We start from the raw sequence: 23,149 nt of genomic DNA, 5'->3' as shown, positions 1-23,149 counted from the left end.
CGTTGACATTCACACAATATATTATAACGGGCATATCAAGTGATGTGATTATCGACATCGGTTCAAAAGCGCGAAACCGATTAATCGATAACATAATAGCCAGGCAGTTGCTGCGATTGAATTCAAAGAAGGTGCAGCAAGTGAGCCAATAATTGGATTAGGTTTCTGGCGGATTGTCTGTGTGTATAAATGTATATATATATGCATATTTTCTAACTAAATACATAGTTGTATGTCGTCATCATAAGTAACAGCCGTGGGGGTCGAATCATGGGAATACATTTTCAAAGTAAGTTATATATATATATATTTTTCAATTGTTCCAAAACTTATAAAACGACTTTTTGATATAGAAATTCTTCTAGTTGGTGCCATTATCATTGGTTTCATTTCAATATTGTCCATTCTGGTTTGCAAATTGCTACAAGAAAAAATTCCAAATGTCTTGAAACTGGAGGATAGGGAATTTTCATTTGACTATGTAGTTGGTGAGTTCTCAATCCTGTTTCAAACGGAATGAATTCCTGATTGAATTTGTAATTTTTAGTTGGTGCTGGAACGGCTGGATCCACACTTGCCTCTCTGCTAACAAAGCACAGCAATGGAAGTGTGTTGCTTGTTGAAGCTGGCGGCTCCTTTGGCTACCTTAGCCGAATCCCGCTGCTCACCACATTCCAACAGAAGGGCATAAACGATTGGTCATTCCTCTCAGCGCCGCAGAAGCATTCTTCAAAAGGCTTGATTGAACAGCGTCAATGCCTGCCACGGGGAAAGGGATTGGGCGGGTCAGCGAATTTGAACTTTATGTTGCATTTTGATGGCCATGGACCTGACTTTGACTCGTGGCACACGTTGCACAACTTGAGTGACTGGAGCTGGGATCACATGCGTCCATTTATGATAGCTGCCAAACCAAAACCTGTAGATCTATATGAGATTCCAAGCAGTTACTCCACGCTTACGGAAGCGTTACTTGAAGCTGAATCTGAGTTTGGTTATAAAACATGGAAATTTAGACGCTCTGCTTACAACATTAAGAATGGATTGCGACACTCTGTGCTTCATCAATTTCTTCTGCCCGTGCTCAAGAACGTCAATCTGCGTCTGCTACCCCAGGCTCTGGTGAAGCGTATTAAGCTATCTTCAAAGCCCACGTTGGGTGCCAGCTCTATCCTGGTGGGCATCAAGGATGAGAACAACAAGGAGTTGGAGTTGAACATTAGAGTGCGACGCGAGCTGCTGCTGTGTGGGGGCGCCTATCAAACACCTCAGCTGCTCCTGGCCTCTGGCATTGGCGACAGCACACAGTTGGCTCGGTTGCAGTTGCCGGTGCAACATCATTTGCCGCTGGTGGGTCATGGTTTGCATGATCATTTTAATGTGCCGCTTTTTGTCTCTATGGGCATCGTTGGACCCACTCTTAACCAGCGAATAATTCTCAGTCCAGTAAATCTATATAACTATTTAAGCACCGGCACTGGAAGCTTTGGCAATTTCGGAGTATGTGGACATCTTGCTAGTCACGACGAATCTTTGCCGTTTGGCATCACATTTTTTGGCGCTGGCGCCATTGACGAAACTGCTCTCATGTCCATCTCAAATTTCAAGCGGGCGGCATTTCGGGCGCTCTTCCCACGATATCACAATGCCACGCAGGAGGGATTTGTGGCCATATCCAGCTGCCTGCAGCCTAAGTCTAGGGGCTCTGTGTCGCTGCTGCACAAGAGCATGCGCAGGAATCCCCTAATTGATCCTAACTATCTGAGCGATCAACAGGATGTGGCATGTACCATTGTCGCAATCAGGAATGCTGTAAAGGTAACAGGGCTAGAAGGGTCTTATTGTTAAGTCAATCATTCCTAATTTTATTTCTTTTTAGGTGATTACATCCTCCGCTTTTGCAAAGCTACAGCCGCGAATTCATTGGCCCAAGTTGCAGGAATGCGCCAATTTCGGACCATTTGAAAGGGACTTTCTTAAAAACCAGCCGTCGGATCAATATCTAGAATGTCTTATGCGACACATTGGTCTCAGCTCACATCATCCAGGTGGCAGCTGTGCTCTGGGAAGCGTCGTCGACTCGCAACTTCGGTACACGCATTCGATTTCCATTCGGAATCCTAATTAAATCACTTTTCATTTGCAGATTACATGGTATTCCCAACATGCGAGTTGTTGATGCCAGCGTGCTGCCCCGGCCAATCTCCGGTAATCCCAATACTGTCATCGTAGCTATTGCCATGCGTGCAGCCTCTTGGATACTAAAGGACGAGTTACGAGATAGTATGTCTAACTAAAACCGAATTACTAGCTAATATTTATTATCAAATTTGTTAATAAAATGTCTATTTTAAAAATTAGATTTAATTTCAATACGCTTACAGTTTCTCAACCTTAGCTTTGATTATTCGCAGGGGATCGACGGGTCGATCATTCTTATCAGTTTCCACCATACCAATTCGCTTGACCACCTCCATGCCGGTGTAGACACGACCAAAAATGGTGTGCTTGTTGTCCAGCCATTGTGTGGGCGCCAATGTGATAAAGAACTGTGATCCGTTCGTATCTGGACCTGAGTTAGCCATTGAAAGTATTCCGGCACCGGTGTGCTTCAAATCGCTGTGCAGCTCGTCCGCAAACTCTGTGCCATAAACGGATGCTCCACCGCGTCCAGTGCCCGTGGGATCCCCACCTTGTATCATAAAGTCACGAATGATGCGGTGAAACACCACGTTGTTGTAGTAGCCTCGACGCGATAACTCTGCAAAGTTGTAGCACTGAAATAAACATGAAATATACTTAAAAAATGTTCTAATTTTATTTTTATAAAATACGAACTGTGTTTGGTGCATGTTTCCAGTACAGTTCCACGGTTATTTCGCCCATGCTGTAAACAAAGTCAATATTGTAAAATGGCATATAATTTTAGCGGTTGTTTACTTATACTTACGATGTTTCCAATGTCACAAAATGTGGCTGCCACGCCTTGTCAGGTACACTACCAGCTGCAGTATTTGCTAGCATTTTTACTATTGTTTTATATTTTTCTTAAACTCTTTTGAGACAAAAATTCTACGTTTCACAGCCGGTTCGATTTTGCTCGGCAGCAGCAGTGCTGCCAACTTATTATGCTGGAAAGCATCCGAAAGATAGCTGAATTTTCGATGCAAAATAGATAAAAAATTAGAAACGTTTTTATAACATTAATTTTTTGATTTATTTATAAAAAAAATGTTTAAAAGAATATTTTAAAAAGCAAGATATCCGTTTAGTAACAATTTTTAAATATATCTAACAATTGAACTTTGATATAATTGAGAACCAGCTATAAAATAGCTAAGATGGCAACAGCGAGCAGAGGATAGCGATGTTTGAGTTGTTTTTGTTTTTATGTTGCGTTCGGCGGATAATTTAATCGATACACTAAATTTTGAATATTTGCTGATAAGTTTGAAAAATACGTTACTTATGAATCTAATAATCTTAGCATTGAATTTAAGCAACAGTTTTGTTAAATGAGAATTTGAATTAAATTTTCAAATGAAATTGGTTTTCTTACTAAGAAATTGCTTGTTCATACATCTTTATATCACCTAAATTAAGCATGATTCCGGTTACCACACAAATAAAATGTAGTTCACACATTTATTGAGTGAATAAAATTGGATAAACTTTTCCGTATATATTTGTATATGTATAAATAAAGCCATTGTCTGGCATCTGTCGTGCGTTTTTGGGGGTCAATATTATACAAAGATGAAGGGGCAACAAAAAACTACTTGTACGAATTCACGAATATGATGAAACTGGACACCAAAGCGCCGCAATCCTCTCCAAGTATAACACGGCAACTGATTAACTAAAATACTCGTAAGCCGTAATATGTGTGAATTTCGTCTACTGCCCGAAACCTACATAAATTGCTCGACAATTGACAATTGAGCAAAATTGGATTGAATCACTGCCGCCAACTAGCGCCCAGTAGCACATAGAACGAATGGAACCCGCTGATTCAGTAAATCACAGACAGATGTAAGGGCAGGTCGACTTAGTCCACATCGTCACAGTAGAGAGCTTGAATCTCTGTTGTAAAATGAATAATATCGTCCACATTCTCGCCGAGCTTCAGCGGTTCTCATGGCTCGATTATGTCGCGATTGCGGCCATGTTCCTGGTCTGCATCTTCATTGGAATCTACTTTGGCTTCATGAACAAATCCGTGTCTGAGAATGATTATATGCTTGGTGGCCGCAAAATGCTGGTGATACCCATCTCCTTCTCCTTGGTGGCCAGCTTCATTTCGGGTATCACATTACTTGGACTGCCGACTGAAGTCTACTCCTATGGAACTCAGTATCTTTATGTGACATTCGGAGTCCTCGGTATGGGCATTGTGATGGGAGTATTATACTTACCAGTCTTTCATGATCTGAACATTACGTCCACCTATGAGGTAAGTCATTTCAAATAATACTTGGCAAGAGTATTTATATTCAATAGCCTCAAAGTGCTTTTTTGTCATCTTGGGCCCCATAAGTATCAAATAAAAGGGGAGGGGTTATGTTTAATGCTACAATCTGGCTGTTACCTAGTTATCTCCTACTTAAGGTTTACTCTTCTTGCAGTATTTGGAGCTTCGTTTTGATCGTCGCCTGCGTATGTTTGGATCCGTTATGTTTGTCATTATGAATGTGAGCTATGAGTAGAGTATCTATAATTTTTCAACACTTATGCCAATTCTTATTTAACCAGATAGCTTTCCTGCCAATTGTGATCTATGTGCCAGCCCTAGCCTTCAATCAGGTAACCGGAGTCGCAGTCCACACCATCACGCCGATCGTGTGCATTATTTGTGTGTTCTACACAAGCTTGGGGGGAATTAAAGCTGTGATCTGGACGGATGTGGTACAGGCGGTGTCCATGGTGGGTGCCCTGACACTAGTTGCCGTAAAGGGAAGCATGGACATTGGTGGCTTTAGCGTGGTCATGGAGCGCGCTTGGCACTCAAACAGATTGGAGGCACCAGAGTGAGTTAAGCTTAATCCACAAGGTTTCACAGATGATATACATGTGTGCAAGTATGTATCTACAGCTTCAGCATTGATCCCACTGTGCGTCATACATTCTGGTGTCTGTTTGTTGGTGGCATTTTTTACTGGACTCAGACCAATGCCGTTTCCCAGAATATGATTCAACGGTATCTTTCGTTGCCCACTTTGAAGGATGCTCGAAAGGCTCTGTGCCTCTTTTGTGCTGGAGTTTTGATCCTAATGGCTTTGTGTGGCTACAACGGACTTCTTATCTATGCCACATATCAAGACTGTGATCCGCTAACTACCAAGGCAAGTAAATCGAATCGCCGCTAGGCGAATTACATTTTTTATTGTTTATTTATATATTCAATTTATTTATTTAACTAAATTCAGTCCACAAATTTTTTTTTATGAAATTTGAAATTTGAATACAGAATGAATATAGAGGCCGAACCATGATGAAATTAACATTCCGCTTGAAAATCGGTACAATTTTGCCAAAGTTATGACAGTTCGAAGTTGCTCAAGCCTCTGATCTAGGAACTTTACAAGTCAACATTTTTCTTAATTTTGACACGATTTTTTACAAAAATGAAAGGCCTCAGAATCAAGTTTAAAGAGTCGTTTTTTTTTTTTTTTTAATTTGGAATTTTCAAAATTTCAAAAGGACCCTTACCATAACCATAGAACAATGGCTTTGATAGTCGGAAAAAAATTAAAATTTTCTAAATGAACAATATTTGAATACAGAATGAATTTAGAGGCCAAACCAAGATCAAAATGTCATTCCGCTTAAAGATCTGTTAGTTTTTAAAAAAGAAATGTAAAGAGGAAGGGTCTAAGAAACATGGAGGAATATAAAAAATAAATGGAGAAAAAGTGAAATTTAATCCATGCATCCATAATTTCCACAGCTGGCCAAGGCACGAGATCAGCTCTTGCCTCTCTTCGTAATGGATACTTTGGGTGAGTTGCCTGGCATGACAGGATTGTTCATTGCAGGCGTATTTAGTGCTGCTTTAAGTTCGCTTTCTACCTGCCTCAACTCCATGTCCGCTGTCGTATTGGAGGACTTTGTAAAGCCCTATGTTAAGCAGCAACTATCAAACCGTGCCTCAACTTGGATAATGCGCCTGGTGGTTATTGGCGTAGGGGTGGTTTGTGTGGCCCTAGTCTATGTGGTAGAGCACATGGGCACAGTACTTCAGCTAACGATGAGTCTGGAATCAATAACGAATGGTCCGCTTTTTGGCATCTTTACACTGGGCATACTCCTACCCTGGATCAATGGCAATGTGAGTTTATTGGGTTGATTGAAATTCCATTTATAATTTTTATGATTCTCTAGAGCGCCATGCTGGGCGGCTGTGTGGGCGTTGTGTTCATGTCTTGGGTTAGCCTGAACGCCCAGTGGGCCATTGCCTCGGGTGCCATAAGCTACCAGACAAAGCCCTTAAGTGTAGACCACTGTGATTACACATTTGATACAGCAAGTCTGGTTTCCAGTGTCCCCAATGCCACTCATACAATAGGACAAGCATCTGAGTAAGAACAGATATTGGGATAAATGAGCACAAGTTACATCTTCTTTTTTTCAGTGATATATTTCCCCTGTACCGCATCTCCTATATGTGGTACACCTGTTTGGGTGCATCAGTTACCATTATTGTTGCTCTCTTAAGCACATTTCTTTTTGGCACAAACGATCCCAACTCAATAGATCCCACGCTGATCACGCCCAGCATTCGAAAATTCTTCAGGTTTAATTCTCAAAAGTCAACGGTGAGTGCAACTAACGCTTTATAATAAGTTTTCTTATTAAGTACTATGAATAACAAATTTTTGTTATGTGTTTGTATTTCTAGGACACTTACAATGCAGATATTTATCTCAAAAATAAGCTACGCAGCGATGAGGTTGCTCTATAAATTTAAAATTATTCTTCAAAACGGCCAAGTCAACAGTTAAAAACAATTTTCGTATTCATAATTTCCACAAATTGATAAAAATAAATAGGTTACAAATAGTATATAAATTTCATTTATTAAATGGTTGATACAAAATAAATATGATTAACACAATGGGCTGCTGGGCATTGTTTAGATTTGATACGCGGTCGATGATTGATTGTCTCGCTTTTGATTATTTGTGCTGTACCTTCATGAGCAGAATGCGACGTTCGCTCTCATTAAGATGCTCGAAAAATGTGGGAAAATGCTCGTTTTGAGTGAAGTTCGTTAAAAATTTGTGCAAGTTCTCGCCAATGTCGCTAGTGTAGTTGGACTCCTTAAGCAGCGTCTGTAGTAGTTGTTCATCTTCTGCGTCGTCTTCCTCCATTTCGAAGCAAAGATCTGAGACGTAGCGCGGTTTAGCCGCAGTGCCAGGCGCATCATCCTCCTCAGTGACCTCATCCTCGGAATCTGTAAGCGGTGCATCAAGTTTACCCTCTTGAAAATTTTGATACTCGGATATGAGCACTTTGAAGATCTTCACAAGAGCTGGAATTGACACCCATTTCTGACAATTGGATGAAGCTGAGCGCGTGCGCATGCGATCGCCACTTGGCTCCTCGACTTGTTCCTTGTAGGTTATGGAAGTCAAACGATTGTCCTGTGTAGCCACACCATATTCGAATAGCTTGCACAGGGCCATCGTGGTAACCTAAACAGGATCATAAACAGTTGGATCATTAATTCATCAAAAGTAATCATGAGTAATATGTACTTACTTTGCGTTCATAAGCACCAAAGAAGGACGTCTGACGCGAAAGCCAATTGGTGAGTACAAACTGCATGGCAGGCTCTCCGTTGGGTCCAGGCACGGTGGACAGAAAGTTAAGAACCGCATCCATTTGGGTAAGGAAGAGATGGGCGAATATTAGCACCAAGTTCATAATAACCTTAAGGCACTCGAGGTTCTGCATCTTGCTGATAACGGCCTTAAGCAACATGTCGACCGTTTGGCCCAGCATGTTACCCATTTTTGTAATGATAGTAATAACAAGTCGTCCAATTTGACCACCGGCCGTCATTTCGGTATTCATTGGATTCAGGAGCACAGTTGCCACTTGCATAACATAGTTGACGCCTTCTCCATTCTTGTAGCTGAAGATCTGCTCCGGCGAGACGTTAATAAAGCTCCGCAGACACTCGCCACCAGCTACCATTACAGTGTGATCATCAGTGTGAAGGACGCAGTTAATCATGGCAGGAAACGCGTTCTCCAGCAGTGCACTGGGCAGCGGCGCTTCCGAGTTCCTAACAATCGTATTGAGCACGTCCAAGGCAATGTCCTGCTTTTCGCTACAATGTTCGCCTTGCAGAGTCAGAATGCTAACAATTGTCGGTATAAACTTCTCCTGCAAAGGTCCCAGACATTGCTTCTGCTGGCTTAGTGCCTTAATCAGATCCTGAACGTTCTCCAGAACATACGGATCTTCGGCGTATTTAAGAAACGCCGCTATCGTGAGCGGAGTTATCTTTGCATGAGCTGCATACGCAAAGTTCGAATCGAACTTGACCATCACAGTGAGCGCTTCCATGAGAAGTGCCAGCACAGTTGCCTTACAGCCGGGTACCAGCGTCATAATGCCGTCTAGAAATCCCGGTAGCTTTGACACGAGCAATGTTCGCTTCTCCCCTTCAACATTCTCGTTGGCTTGCAGAAAACCGTTTAAGGAGCGGACAGCGCTGATGCGAAGAATGTGTGATTTATCTGGTGATAAGCTGCAAAGTGTTACATCCAGAATCTCAGATAACATCTGCGGATTGTACAAATCCGTCTTGGAGTATGTGCTCAGAGTCCACAGAGCTCGGCCGACCAGGTGAGGTGATTCTTGGTGCACCAGCAAATTGCGAACAATAGTTAAATAGTTGAGCAAGTCAAATTTGGAATCGCCCTCAAGTATAACGTCCCGAAAGCCATGTACGGCGTCCATGCAGGCCTCCTGAATCTTCCACCAATTCGGATTGTTAGCCGCCTTCTCCGCCTCGGCCACGTTAAAGTGCCGACCCAGCGCCTCCTGCAATGGCTGAATAGCCTTCACACCGAACTCATCATTAATGGCCTGAAGTGAGAATAATAAATGTTATGAAGAGAATACATAGAGTATCATAAACTATTACCAGCAACACATCCAGGCCACACATGCGAACAGTCAACTCAACGCCACCTTCATCTTCGTCGTCAACAAACTTTTCTGGATCTTCTTGCCAGTCCTCTAGTTGCTCCTCGCTGAGTTGAATGTACACGATGGTTATGTAGATCAAGTCCGCGAGCACATTCTTAATGGTGCCTCGCAGTTTAGGGCAGGTGACAATGCAGTTAATGAACTCGAGAATTTGTATGATTAATGTTTGAAAGTTGGTCTGCTCGTCATCCTCTTCGTTGGTTCCGCTGGCCAGGGGATTGGGCTCGGTCTGGTTAACTGATACCTTGACGTAAGTTTCGGCAATTTGTGTGAGCAGCTGCCAGATAATGGGCAATATGCGTTCCATGAATGGATTTATGTACCTAGGCATCTCAGTAACCAGATATGTAAACACTGCAATTTACAAACGATGATTTAATATACAATTGCAATGATTAGTTTGTTGACTCACCTTTGATAATCTCGGAGCGCAACAGAAAACTGGAGCCAGCACCGCAATTCATGCTGAGGTAATGCACAAGTTTATCCATGAAATTGGTGAGTATGGAGCTCATCATAGAACTTTGCTCCTGTTTGTCAGTAATAAGTGCTGATATGGACGCAAAAAGTTGCTTCAGTGTACGTATGGCTGAGACCCGTGTCTTAATTGTGTAATTCTGCTCAGAGTCAAATATGCGATACACCTCCGGTATAACTACTGGTCCCAGCTCCTTGATTTGATCCACATCATATGTGAAATCCTGCAGCACTTGCATGGCTCCATGTATGGAGTCCTCATTGCCGCTCAGACATTTGACAATGATGTCAAAGAGCTCCGTCCAGCACTGCGGATAATCGGTCGCCGCTATTGTGGATATTGTGTGGGCTACTGAGGATCGTATTTTCGAATTGGGATCGTAAAGTCCATTGGGGAGTATGTTACGGATTGTACGTTTGGCCTGTTCACTGGCCATGCCACCGTTTGGCTTATCCGAATCTTCGCCATCCGTCCAGTGGTGTTCCACGTAACGTGTTAACATACTGATGGCAATTTGACGTAGTGGCAGCTCGTGCGACTGATTCATAATAATCTCCGACAAGTACACGCCATATCCTGCAATTACCACAAAACTGTTAACTAACAACGAACAACGCCCATTGAAGCCCGCCAATTTCTGCAAGCATACCTTCAGTGTATTGTAGTTGCTTGGTACGCTTTTCCGCCTGTTGCAGCACTCTTGTGTCTGAACTGAGCAGATTCTGTAGCTCCTCAATAATAGCCTGCTTGACTGAATCGCCGCCGCTGCGGACGACACCGACACCACCTTCGCCGTTGGACATGACAAAATATTGAGATCTTACTACTTTAAAAAATCAGACCCGTAGCACATGTGAGCGCTTTTTGTTCAATTTACACAGCTGACCGCTGTTGCCAACTTAGCTATTTTATAGCTAGCTCTAGCTATTTAAGGATATCGTTTGTTAGAAAAATTTCAAATTTGCAATTTCCTGGAAGTGTGGCTATCTTAATATATTTTCAGCTAAGTTTTGCTATTAATATTTTTGGTAAAGCTGTGCAAAAGTGCCCACAAATAAAAATTTAGGCAAAAACAGCTTTTGTTCCGCCAAAAATCTTGGCAGCTCTGGTGTGGAAGCACGGTTTTGGCCCAAACGCTGCCAGCTTGGTCCAAAGATTGTCACGCTGTAAAATTTTCCGATCACCAATTAGGGAACAAGCAACGTCAAAAATAAAATTAATTTTTTTAATTTATGCAGAATTTTTTTTTTAGTAATTTCTCTCCTCGTGGGGTGACGAACTTTAAACGTTCATTAAGATGTTAAGCCTTTATTTTATCTAGTTTCAAATTTTTAATTTTTCCTCAAATTTATTTTTTTTTTCTTTGAGTTTTTATTGCAAATTTTAAATTGCAATTTTTATCATTGCTGGCAGAGATTTGAATTTATTTGAATTTGTTCGAAAAAGATACTTTTGAAAGTATCTCACATTTTGAAGTATCTACGAAAAGGTCTGGCAACTTTTTTTCTGGCAGGTGGCAGCGTCGGCTGTAAATTTATTGATACAACTCTGCTGCCGACCGACTCGGACCTGCTGTAAATTTATTACAAATTATAAGAATAATTAACACATAAAAGCAAGATGACTGGCATTATGGACACAATAGAAATGCCAAAATTACCGGAAAATCAAAAAACATTCGCCGGCATACCAGAAGCAATATTTCTAGTGAGTACCAAAAAAAAGTGGCTGGCAATTGCAATTCTAACCTAGACGGGGCACGGCTAAAACCAGCTGTAGAAAATATCGGATATTAATCATCAATCGTATTGTGCTTGCAGGAGGAAATTGATACGTTTATGACACAGCCTGAGAACGAAAATTGTGAAAAAGTGTTGCAGAAGTTGGATGAGCAGCATGGAAAGTATCGCTTTATGGCCTACAATTTGGAGGCGCGTCGCCGTAAGCTGAAATCTCAAATTCCAGATTTAGAGCGATCTTTGGAAATGGTGAATGTGTTGCGCAAAGAGGATGAGGAGCGAGAGACGCAATTCTTGCTCAGTGATCAGGTGTTCATCAAGACCCTGGTGCCACCTACAAAAACGGTCTATCTTTGGCTTGGTGCCAGCGTAATGCTGGAATATCCGCTGGACGAGGCAGAGTCATTGTTAAAGCAAAATATTACATCTGCCGTGGGCAATCTAAAGTCTGTTGAGCATGATCAGGACTTTGTCAGGTTCGTCAATTGCGAATTCATTTGATTTTATTATCACCTTGATGATTGTCTTTTAATATTCCAGAGATCAAATTACGACAACCGAGGTAAACATGGCACGAGTATACAATTGGGGCGTTAAAAAGCGACAGGCTGCGGCTAAAACTAACGCAACTCCTGCTACGCCCTCCTAGATAGTTCTCAAAAGTTGTAAACTAAGCAAGAACAGAATAACAAACAATTACAAAAGGTAATTCGGGTGTCGTTCCTTTTGAATTATTTATTTGAAGTTAACAAAATCGATAAACCCAAATAAAACACTCAGTTATCCGTGCTTTCAAAATTAATAACCATTTGGAAACTAATAACAAAGCGACTCTACGTGCATTTTTACTTGTTTTAATATCTATTTGTAATAAATATGAATTACGATGCAGTTTGTGTTTTACATATCCTCGGCTGCTCTAACCAGAAACTGCCAACAGATTAAACGATGTCTTCATAATATGAACATATTATGTTTACTCTCTGATATCGAATTAGTTGGGGTAAATGCGTTCATTTTATACTATAAAATTAGGAACTCTTTTTAATATCTCAATTTACTGTTCTCTAATTGAAATAAACAAACAACAATTTTTTTTCCTAAGTAAGCCACATTGATAGTTTCAATTATTCCCATTTCATGGACTGGTGAATGTAGTCTCCATCGGGGCTCACATAATTCTTGATAGGAGGCGTTGATACGGGTCCTTTAAGCGATACCGAGAGCAATTGCATGTCAATTTCAATGGCAGCCTGGTATAATTCTTCGGACTCGTTTCGTAGTTCCTGTAGCGCTTTTTTCTGGGACTGCACCAAGCGGTCAATGATTTGGAAGTCAGCAACTTTTTCATCGTGCTTAAATCGAGCCCACTGTTTATTTATCAATGCCCGATGCTCTAACTCTGTACTGCTCAGTTGTGGAAGTTTGCGTTCGCGTTGTCTGTACAGGAGAAGTGAACACAATTGAGTTTAGTTGCATCATGTGCATCAACAACAACTTACGCCTTATTGTCAATTAGCTCCAACGGCACCTCTAGCTCTTCTACCGGTTTCAGTTGACGTGCATTCTTCTCCAACCTGCGGATTTGCTTCTCGATTTTCTTTTTCCTACGGTCCTCCCTTTGTTTAATAATTTGAGGGTCAAGTTTCTTCTTTTTCTTAAGCGGTTCAGCGCACAACACCGACGTCGTGTGCAAACAACGCGATGTAAGTGCACCGCTCTGTAAGCTTAACCTAAAGATTGGTGAATTAAAGGTATGCGTGTATTGAAAATGGTCTGCTGTGACAAACTTTGTTATATTAAATACCTGGAAAGTGCTCCGATCAGCGACATTTTTAACAAATATCCAAACGGTGTTTGCGTAATGTGCTGCTTCTTCTCGTCGTAGAAACACTTGATTAATAATCGGTTTTCGATACCTAAACATATGTGCACTGCACTGTTGCCGAATAAGCTATTTTATAGCTAGTTAGTTCCACCTATTTTCAGAGATCGACTGCCAGAAAAATTTGAAAATGTCTAATAGCCGAAAATAAGGCTATTTTAAATATATATTCAGCTATGCTTTGCTATTAGTATTATTAGTATTTCTTAAAACTAAGAAAAAGTGCACGCAAAAACAAATTAAGATGCTTTCCAGCCACAACTAGCAATTATTATTCTCTAAAAAGCTGGCAGCACTCACCTCACGTAAGCGTGCGATAGTTTTTCTCAGCTGGCAATCTTCCACACCAGTGCTGGCACCCCCCCGGGCACCATTCACGATGGCAGCCGTCTCAGCACTGACGGCCAAGCTGCCATCACTGACAAAAAATGCAAATTTTAAAATGCAAAAAACGCAATAAAAAATTAATAAATTTGATGAAAATTAAAATTTAGAAATTAGACAAAATTAAGCTTAACATTTTAAAAACGGTTTGAAGTTTGTCAGCCGTCGGGAAGTTATCTAATTTAATTCTAAAAAAAAAAAAAAAAATTATACCGAAAAATCAAGAAAATTCTAAAAAATATTATGCAAAGATTTTAAAAATTCTAGAAAATAATTGCTATTGTTTTTTTATTTATTTTTTTTATTATTTTTAATACGATTAGACCAAATTGCATCACAGTTTAATGTCCCCAACTAACTAATTAATGAGATAGGTACTTTAGATAGTTATTCTCCCAGCCGCAAATAAAACTATTAAATTTTTTTTTACTATTTTTATACGATTTTAAAACTTTATTTTTAAAGATGAAAATAAACAATATACTTTTATTATGTGTTTTTGTTGTTTTAGTAAATTTTACATAATTTTCAGTAAAATAAGTAGTGTTTTATTTTTGTTTTTTTTTTTCGATTAAAAATGTTATATTATAGTTTAGAGATTTGTTGTTTACCATTTCTTTACGCATTATTTTAATCCATTTGTTTTTTTTTTTTGTATTTTTCTTACAGTGTCTGCATAAATATAAATTTATGTAATCATATTTGCTTACATCCCAAATATTTAATTTTTCTCTTACACGTTTGCTTTTTTTATGCTGCGTTAAGTTCTATGGTGTGATATTATTCTTAATGCTGTCTCGAAATACAAATTAAATATTTCGAATTTCTAAAATTTCGTTTGTTTCTTATTTTTCGAAATTGCAGTGTTTTTTCTTTACCAACTTTTTCGAAGATTCCAAAATGTACATCAAACCAAAGTAAGTAATCATAAAACGGAACCGATACCGAAAACAAAACATACCTTTATACTTATGTATGTATTTGCAAGTATGTAAGTCCTTTTGCTGTGAATACATACTTTAGTATGCTCGGTTGGTTTTCTATTTTTGAAATGAGTTAAGCCATATAATGTTAGTATATCATATGCATATATGCAATCATCGTGGATTGTGAAACTTTCGACTTGTGTATGCTTTATTTTTTGCGTATTACATTCATATATGTATGTTTATATGTTTATTGTGGTAAATACATAGTAATGTGTGTAATTCTGCTCTTTGGGGTAGGGGTGAAAGGGGCAGAGGAATGGGGTCTGTCTCATAAAGGTATATGCTCGTCTATTGTTATTACATTTACTTATAATTTAAATTGTATGTCATTTTTACTGATCTCTCTCACTGCTGCTGTGTTCTTTCCACAAAGTATTGAATGTTAATTTATATATGTTAATTAAATGTAATTTTTTATTTCATTGAATAAATGAAGGTCTTAAATTTTTAAATAAATACAAACATTGCATCTTAAGTTCTGTCAAGTTGGAATTTCGAAAATATGATTAGTGCCATGCTCTGTTGTTTTGTTGGCTTTTAATTTTGCTTAGTTATGAATAATACATACAACTTATCGTGTGTTGAAATTGAAATTAAGTTAAAATCGTATATGCATTTGAGGGACTTTAATTACATGTTTCAACAGCGCTCTAAACCTGCTTATATATAATCGAAATATTTAATATATTATAAGTTTTCAGTAGCTCACAATTTCAACTTTGGTATTGCAGCATTATTTAGAGCGCCATATTTGCCGCTTATTTTATAATTACATTATTAAAGTTATTTCTAAAATTGTTTGTACTATTTCTTGGAAATAATTCCGGTCTATTGTTGCATAACTTAAAGGTTGGTTTTCGACTCTTCTAAAATCAACACAAATTAATTTAGTTAGCTTGTTTTTGATTCTGGATTTATCAATTTCGCATTTTTGCATCAATCAATCCGAAACGATGCATATTGTTGTGGCCAAAAGATGAAAAATTTTTATTATCGTAATGTATGCCGAAATGGTTAATACACTTTAAATAGTTCTAAGCAAAATCCTTGCACATTTGATTCTCCATCTGCTTCTGTTTAATATGTATTCATACATTCACGTATTCATAGCCATACATATTTATGAAAAGTATAATTTGTATTAGTAATTCAGCTCCGAAATCGTAATGGATAAATCAATATTAATACATACTTATATACATAGTGTGTGCATCTAAACACTTTTAAATGAATGCGTATTCATAAATTAATTTTTAAATGCTCATAAGTTGGTAATTTTAAATTTTGCTAATTTTTGCTAGTTGTTTTGTTTTCTTGAAACTGGTTCGAAGTACATATCGCATGGAATGTGTATAAACTTAAGACTTTAAACAGAATAATGCAATTTTCTCTTGCGTGTGTGTGTGTGTGTGTATGTGTGTGTGAAAGGGCGGAAAGAAGCACAAAAGGGACACTCGTATTAGCTTGATTTCCTTTTTAGTCTTTTAGTTTTTTGTATACTTGCCATCGTTGACTGTGAACCAATTGTCATTCACAATATACGATTTAGTAATATCTCCCTTACATATACATACATACTTATGCAAGTACATAGATGCCTCGTACACATATGCAAATATTTAATTTTTCGTTTTTTCCATTTTTATTTATATTTTTTTTTGTTGCTTTTTATCATTTTCATAAATTGGTTTTTTTGTATCGGTAGTTGAGTTTAGCTTAAATTTAGTTGCATTATAGCTTATTGCCGCCTCTTAAGTATGCCGTTCTTAGTTTTTTTTTTTGCAATCGTTTAGCTTAACTTTGTGTTAAATATGTAGGTCTTTATGTTTTAATTCCACCTAAGATCTAAACTAAATGTAGCATAGTGTATTCATATGTATTGTGTGTGTTGGTGTCTTGTTATTTGGTGTGGGATAGAAACTAATATATACGAGTACATTTATTAATGAGCAACTCAGCGCTATATATGGTAAGTATATGCCTCATAAGTAGTCAATGTATATCCAAACCATTTCGTATCTAAATTCTAAATCATTAATTTCATTCCTCAATATTTTTGTGTGTTCCTTTTACATACTAAAACTAAATATACGTACATCATATACGTATGCATATCGCTTACTTAGGTAGTCAATGAAAGTGATACTAAAGATTTGCGCTCGATATTTCTGTATTTTTTATTTTTATTTGTTAGATAAACTTAGGGAACTTTTGGGAGGTCGTGATTCCCAAGAGACAATGCGACATGGCCAAATGCTTAGCAGTTTTGGTATTTGATTAAATGCTGGTCTATTTGGAGCCCTTTTCATATTTTGCTTAGATCTTTAAATTTGTTATATCTTTTTACATTTTTAGTTTTTATACAATTTTTATTAATAATTTTATTTTGGTTTTTGTTCTTCCTTTCTTCGTTTGCTTTTAGTTACATAAAAAATTAACAGTTTTTTTTTGTTTTTACTTTTTTGTTACATGAAGGCACTTTAGATCGGACGTTGTGGCCCCATTTCAAAAATTGCTTTTAACTTTTGCTTTACTCGTTTATCACTTTGGTTTCTGTTCTTGGGTGTATTGTGCGTGTGCGTGGAGACGAAGTCGCAAATTAACAAATTATTAACAAAAGCATAATCGAAAGTTGTTCGAAACTTGCCAAAAGATATATTCGAAATGTTTATTATTTACCGAAAATCTTTGATTCGAAACTTGTCTTGCCTTGTCTTTTGCTCTGTCTATACTTTATTTGCCTTTTAACTCTTTCTTGTATTTGAATTTTGTATTGCCTTCAGTGCTATTGGTTGCGAAACGGTTTTGGATGTCCAGATAAGCAGGCAGTCGAATCTCGATGGAATTCTGGATTGATACTGCTGCCATGCATTTTGGTTTTATTTCAGGCTTGAGAACTGTTAACCATTTGGCCTGTCATTGAAATATCATATAAGTATGTATCTCATTTGTGTCTCTGATGTATGCATTTAATTGGTAATATATAATGTTATGAATAAATTCATTGTCATTCATAGTTTAAGTTGTTCTTGCTGCCATTCTGTAACGGAAATAACCAAGGAAATTGCCGGTGAAAAGTCGACACAAACTAAAAACCGGTTTCTTAAAATCATATTTTAAAATTCGAATTGAGAAATTGAGCGCAAATCTTAGTTAATCACAAAGTTGATCAACGTAAAGGGGTCTGACTCGGGTACACCTATATATTCATATATTACACATGTTTTGTCGATATACATATGCCAAGTAGTTGCATTTTTAAAACTAATTATTAGGGACTGATTTTAGGTTTTCGATTTTTTAATAAATTTTTTTTGTTTTCTCTTTTGTTTACCTTTGTTTTTGATGTAATTATAAATGTCTACAATTTTTACATACACTTGCTTATTTCTTATCGGGTTGTTTTTTGCCTCACCAACATCTAACTTAAGTACTGTCCACGTTGTTTATATATCTAAAAATGTACATAGGGGCTTACAACTCAAAATCTTAAGCATTTGCTTTGAATTTCCATTAATTTTGTTCAATTTTTCAAATTCTTTTAATTGGGTATAATAAAATAGAGAAAATTGTTTGCTATTTTGTGGTTTTAGGTTTTGATTCTGCATATATTTGCTGCTGTTCTTCTGAGCTTCAAACCGCACCTTTTTTTTTCAATTTTTAATTTTGTTAAATTAATTTAGTTTTTGTTTTTAATTTTTTTTGAATTTTGAAATCTGCAGCGCCTTTTGACGACGATTTTGAATTTTGCTGTTATCCTTCATTTATTTCTCATTTATGTATCTATTTTCAATTTGTTTGCTGTATTTTTCACTGGCAACGCTAGACAGTGCCCCACATAAGTAGCGCACCAATTTTGCTTTGCCCGTGAATTTGTTGACTTGTCATGTTTATTAAGTTTTACGATAATTTAAGGCAGATTTTCAACGAAATGAAAATGGGCTTGAAACTGAAATGATAATTCGCTTAATGCACTCTTCTGATATCAGACTAAAATTAATTCATGCAATAACTATCAGTAGATGTATCCAAAGTTGCATTTTCTTGTTTTGATATATAAAATTTACACCTTTTTTTAATTTTGTTTTTAGTTTTTTTTTTTTTTTTATTTTAAATGTATTTAAATGTAAGTTTATGTCATTAAGGTTGCATTTGGTTTACTTTTTTTTGTTTATGTTCTTAAAGATAAGGCGCGAAGGTGCTTAAAATAAGCTTGTACTTTTTTCTTGATATTTTTCAACACGTTTTCAAAATTTTTTATCAATTTGTTATCCATAGCCCTGACTGGAGTGTTTGTTTTTCCCATTTGGCTCCGTTCGGCTAGCTTACTTACGATATAAATTTTGCTTTACGAAAATTTTGTGTTCCAAAATTTTGTAATTTTGCTTATAATTTTTGGATTTTGAGTTATTTTTCTTTCCATTGCCTAAAGTCTAAAGGATTTGGTTTTTATTTTTATTTTTGTTGTTTTTGTTTTAGTTGTCCTGAACATTACACCGAGAGAATTATCCAAACATGGCCGAGAGTTTACAATTTTGTTCGTTTCTTTTCATCTTTATTCATCATTGTTTTTTGTCATCATCATTTTTGGGGTTTTAACGCGTTTATCTTTTGCTGTTGCTGTCATTGAAAAGTACAATTTTCAATTTGTTTAAGTCATCAAATAATTAGTTAACGTAAATGTAATTAGAATTGAAAACAACAAGTTTTATTTATTTTTTCAAATGCTGCCTGTAAATTATTTACTTTTATATATATTTGTATTATAAATTTTTTTTAATTTAGATCATTTTTGTCAGTGTTTCAAGCACCTGCCAAACACGTGAGTGTGAATTTCTCTTTGCCGAATTTTTGTTTAGTTTTTCTTCGACATTTTTATTTTGTTATTCCAAAATGTTAAATGCTGAATTTTGGTGTGTCCAAAAGATCAATTTTTCATATACCCTGTTTATATATAAATATATATATATATATACACATACATACATACACATATATACATATATATATACATAAATACGTATACATATAGGAACATTACCGAAATATGTTTATATTTAATTTTACACTTACATCTAAAATTTAATTTTTTTTTGGCTCCGAAAAATGGTTTTTGGCAGGCGAATGAAACACTCACCGCGCGTGTTTAGTCGTTAACATCATTTCATTTTTGTTGTTTATTTGCGTCTTCTGTTGTTCCGAAATATACGCCAAAGTCTTTGCCGAGAGTTGTGTTCCAGAGGAACGTTTCTTAGGTTTTTGTTTTATTTTATTTAGTTTTGCACTTTTACACTAACGCCGAAAGTCATCTGTTTTTGTTTCTGTCTAAGCCGAAATATTCTTGGTCGAAACTGTTGCCTAGAATATATATATTTCCATCTAATGCTATACCACTTGAGCACTTCTTTGCCGAAAAGCTCCTCCTCCGAAATGTGTTTTTTTTTCCTTGTGTTATGTTTTGGAAATCCAGTTCCTAAATTTTTACTTTTGTCATAACGTAAAATAAATGTTATAATGGTTAAATTTTCAGTATGCTGAGTTGAGTATGCGGCAAAAAGCATGCAACACGAATTTTGTCGAAATTACCGCGGAAAGTCGGCACAAGACGTTAAATATTAAATAAAGTAGTTCTTACAATATTACTTGTATACCCGTTAAAACTATGCTTTGAAATCATACACTTTTTTTTGTTTAATTTGGTTACGGTTGCTGGGCTTTGATTTTGATTTTTAGACATCATTTGAATTCCGATATCCTATCAATTACATTTCAGTGAAATTGATGAGAATATGAAATTCGGAACGAGCCTGCTTATGTGTACGATTATATAGCGGATAAATAATATATTTAAAAGATAGATAAGTGATGGGTGTGTAAGCTGAAGTTGTTGTTGTTAATTGAACGGCATTTGTTTGTTGTTGTTGCTGTTGTTGTTGTTATTAAGCTGTTGTGTAGTACTTGGCTGGCGAAAATTACTATTTTACGTAGGTATATTTAGTCGGTTTTTGCAAACTATTTAATTTATGTCTTATATGCGATTTGCTTTGTTTTGTGTCCATTTGATTTGTTAAATTGAAAATAAATCAATTACGACTGCTAAACTATGAGTAGAAATTTATATTAATTTTTCATTTTTGTATTTAGCTTCTTCGTAAGTATGTAATTTAATTTAATGTACGCTTACTTTTCATTCTTATGCTGACATTGACTTTTGTTTCTGAGTGTGTGTGAGTGTCTTGTGGGTGTGTATTGTAAACCTAAAGGCGATGCCTCCAAATTCCTTTTGTTGTATACATTTCGTTTACACGAGTAAGTAAAAAAGCATACAAATATCATACGTATTTCTTTTTGTATTGAACTTTAAGACTTGGTTGTTTTGTTTTTTCGATTTTTATATTTGGATTGGAACATATTTGACTTTTGACTTGATGTTGGTGTTGTTGATTCTTTTGTCTGTTGTTATTGTTATTGGATCTGCTTGGTTAATGGTTCCTGCTTAACATTTATTTCATACTCTGCTGCATTTTTGATGATCGTGTTTTGTTTTCATTATATTTTTTTGTAATACATATTTAAAATAGCAACTACCGTATTGTTATTTTTTTTAAATATTTTTTTCTTTACTTCTTATATAGGTAATAAGTTATATATATTTATAGGGTATATGACATGATGAATATGTATATGTTGATGTGTGGGTGTGTGGGGATGTGTGTGTGTTTTTTAAGGTTGGGCTAATGGCTTGTAGGGCTTTTAAGGGCTTGCGGGCGCTAGGCAATCTTTATCGCTTGCTTGTGTTTCACACACAGAAAACTGGGCGCAAATGATTATTCAGTTTGTATTTTATCTGTTGCTTAATCCTTCAGTGTAGATTTTGAACATTAGTTAGCTATGATGAAATACGGTTTACGACGTCTAGAGTATGTATTTTATCTATGTTTAATGTATACATATATTTAGATATATGCATTTGTATAGTTACTTATATCATTAATATTACCGGCACTATTGTTCAGAACTCAAATTCATTGCAATTTCAATAAGCGCAAAATGATAGCAAAATGTATTCAAAATTGTTGTTGTTGTTGTGTTTTAATAACTATCTCCTTCAGTTTTCATCTCTATTAAAAAAAAATACTCAACTGAAATAATTGAATGTTTTATTTTTTTTTTTCATTTTATGTTTGCTTAAAACTGTTTTCGTTGATGCTTTCGAGCTCGTCACTCTTCACTCATCGCTTATCTTCGCTTCGTCATCTTCCTTTGTCCTCTTTCGTCTACTAAAAACTGAATAGAACTTTTGTATGAATCTTTAACTAAATGCAACTGTTGTTGATCTTCTTGCTGTTTGTTGTATCTAATGAACTAAGGTAATTGTCAACTGAAAACTGGTTTGAAACTTGGCTTCATTCTGCGGTGAGAGTGTCGCCATTTTGGTTTGTGTCTATTTCACTATTTGTAACTTAAATGGTAAATTGTTTCTGTGAAAGGCAACTGTTGCGCAAGAAACTGCAGCCTGCTTTTAGGGGTTGTTGGGCATGGCTGCGGCTCTCGCTTGGTTTCTTTGTCGTTTGCTATATATTTAGAGATTGTTTTGTATATGCTATTGTAAAAAATATTATTATACATATTTTTTGTTTTGGTTTTCTTACTTCTTAATATTGACTTACATTTTGCTTACAAGGTTGCTGTTGTTGTTGTTGCTGTTACTGTTGTTCGGATTGTTGTGAATGTTCTCGATTTTGATTCGTTTCGCTATTGCAATAAATACTTGTGACTTTGGTTTTGGTTTTGGCTTTCTTATTACTTCATTATAGCGGTTTCTTGTAAACTTATATTATTATAAAATATCTGATCACATTTGTTTGCAGTCTCTGTATAAATATTGTTGTTACTTCTTATTCTTTTTTGTATTTTTTTTTTTTCGTTTTATATGTTGCTTTTTTTATTTTCTGTTTTTACATATTTTACACACGCAACAAGGTGCGTGTTCCTTACGTCTTGTGTCGGTTTCGCTTTTGTCAAAAGTAAAAGCGAAAAAACAACAAAACTGAGATTAAACTCAAATTAGGAAACTGAAAATCAATTATCATTATGGCATTTGATAAAATTGCGTTTTTCGTTTGCTCCTACAGTTTTTTACAAAAAATCTTTGTAGAATTTTGACAAACGTCTGAGGCGATCTCTGACAAGCGACACGGTCGTATAGCTAGCTATAAATTCTATAGCATACTTGACGGCGTAACTGGGGCAACAGAATTATAATTTTCAATATCAATGCATCGATCGATTCGTGGTGCCAATGGTTTATATTATTTTTTTTGGTTGTACTTCTGTTTTACGGCGGTTTGTGGCGCCCCTTTAATTCTCGGAGAATTACAAAGAGGGCGCCTTGGGAAAATAAGAATAATATTGCTGGGCTATTGTCTGTGGCTCGTTGAGACGCACATTT

The 23,149-nt window shown here is 36.6% G+C and overlaps 6 protein-coding genes across 6 annotated transcripts; 3 read left to right on the top strand and 3 right to left on the bottom strand.

The window, feature by feature from the left end:
• The first annotated feature begins 163 nt into the window (after positions 1-163).
• Positions 164-2,367, top strand: LOC117789983 (neither inactivation nor afterpotential protein G). Its single transcript, XM_034629208.1, has 5 exons — positions 164-289; positions 354-488; positions 548-1,818; positions 1,880-2,091; positions 2,147-2,367. The coding sequence occupies exons 1-5, from the start codon at positions 271-273 to the stop codon at positions 2,295-2,297; spliced, it is 1,788 nt and encodes a 595-aa protein (XP_034485099.1). The 5' UTR covers positions 164-270; the 3' UTR covers positions 2,298-2,367.
• On the bottom strand, positions 2,305-3,092 carry LOC117789985 (peptidyl-prolyl cis-trans isomerase-like 1). The gene is made up of 3 exons (XM_034629210.1): positions 2,951-3,092; positions 2,839-2,887; positions 2,305-2,777 (listed from the first exon to the last, which is right to left on the bottom strand). Exons 1-3 carry the CDS (start codon positions 3,022-3,024, stop codon positions 2,379-2,381), a joined length of 522 nt encoding a protein of 173 aa, XP_034485101.1. The 5' UTR covers positions 3,025-3,092; the 3' UTR covers positions 2,305-2,378.
• Positions 3,093-4,093: 1,001 nt separating this feature from the next.
• LOC117789984 (sodium-coupled monocarboxylate transporter 1) lies at positions 4,094-7,073 on the top strand. Its single transcript, XM_034629209.1, has 8 exons — positions 4,094-4,453; positions 4,626-4,691; positions 4,753-5,027; positions 5,093-5,342; positions 5,948-6,328; positions 6,382-6,578; positions 6,632-6,815; positions 6,899-7,073. Exons 1-8 carry the CDS (start codon positions 4,094-4,096, stop codon positions 6,959-6,961), a joined length of 1,776 nt encoding a protein of 591 aa, XP_034485100.1. The 3' UTR covers positions 6,962-7,073.
• Positions 7,058-10,598, bottom strand: LOC117789982 (importin-9). Its single transcript, XM_034629207.1, has 5 exons — positions 10,350-10,598; positions 9,635-10,276; positions 9,158-9,576; positions 7,762-9,099; positions 7,058-7,694 (listed from the first exon to the last, which is right to left on the bottom strand). The coding sequence occupies exons 1-5, from the start codon at positions 10,501-10,503 to the stop codon at positions 7,176-7,178; spliced, it is 3,072 nt and encodes a 1,023-aa protein (XP_034485098.1). The 5' UTR covers positions 10,504-10,598; the 3' UTR covers positions 7,058-7,175.
• Positions 10,599-11,233: 635 nt separating this feature from the next.
• On the top strand, positions 11,234-12,330 carry LOC117791011 (prefoldin subunit 3). Its single transcript, XM_034630640.1, has 3 exons — positions 11,234-11,407; positions 11,521-11,915; positions 11,980-12,330. Exons 1-3 carry the CDS (start codon positions 11,321-11,323, stop codon positions 12,086-12,088), a joined length of 591 nt encoding a protein of 196 aa, XP_034486531.1. The 5' UTR covers positions 11,234-11,320; the 3' UTR covers positions 12,089-12,330.
• Positions 12,331-12,455: 125 nt separating this feature from the next.
• LOC117791012 (39S ribosomal protein L40, mitochondrial) lies at positions 12,456-13,360 on the bottom strand. The gene is made up of 3 exons (XM_034630641.1): positions 13,247-13,360; positions 12,942-13,172; positions 12,456-12,879 (listed from the first exon to the last, which is right to left on the bottom strand). The coding sequence occupies exons 1-3, from the start codon at positions 13,270-13,272 to the stop codon at positions 12,567-12,569; spliced, it is 570 nt and encodes a 189-aa protein (XP_034486532.1). The 5' UTR covers positions 13,273-13,360; the 3' UTR covers positions 12,456-12,566.
• Positions 13,361-23,149: the final 9,789 nt, after the last annotated feature.

The sequence above is a fragment of the Drosophila innubila genome (assembly GCF_004354385.1).
Source record: "Drosophila innubila isolate TH190305 chromosome 3R unlocalized genomic scaffold, UK_Dinn_1.0 2_E_3R, whole genome shotgun sequence".
Classification (NCBI taxonomy): domain Eukaryota; kingdom Metazoa; phylum Arthropoda; class Insecta; order Diptera; family Drosophilidae; genus Drosophila; species Drosophila innubila.
This window is presented reverse-complemented; position numbering and strand designations above follow the sequence as displayed.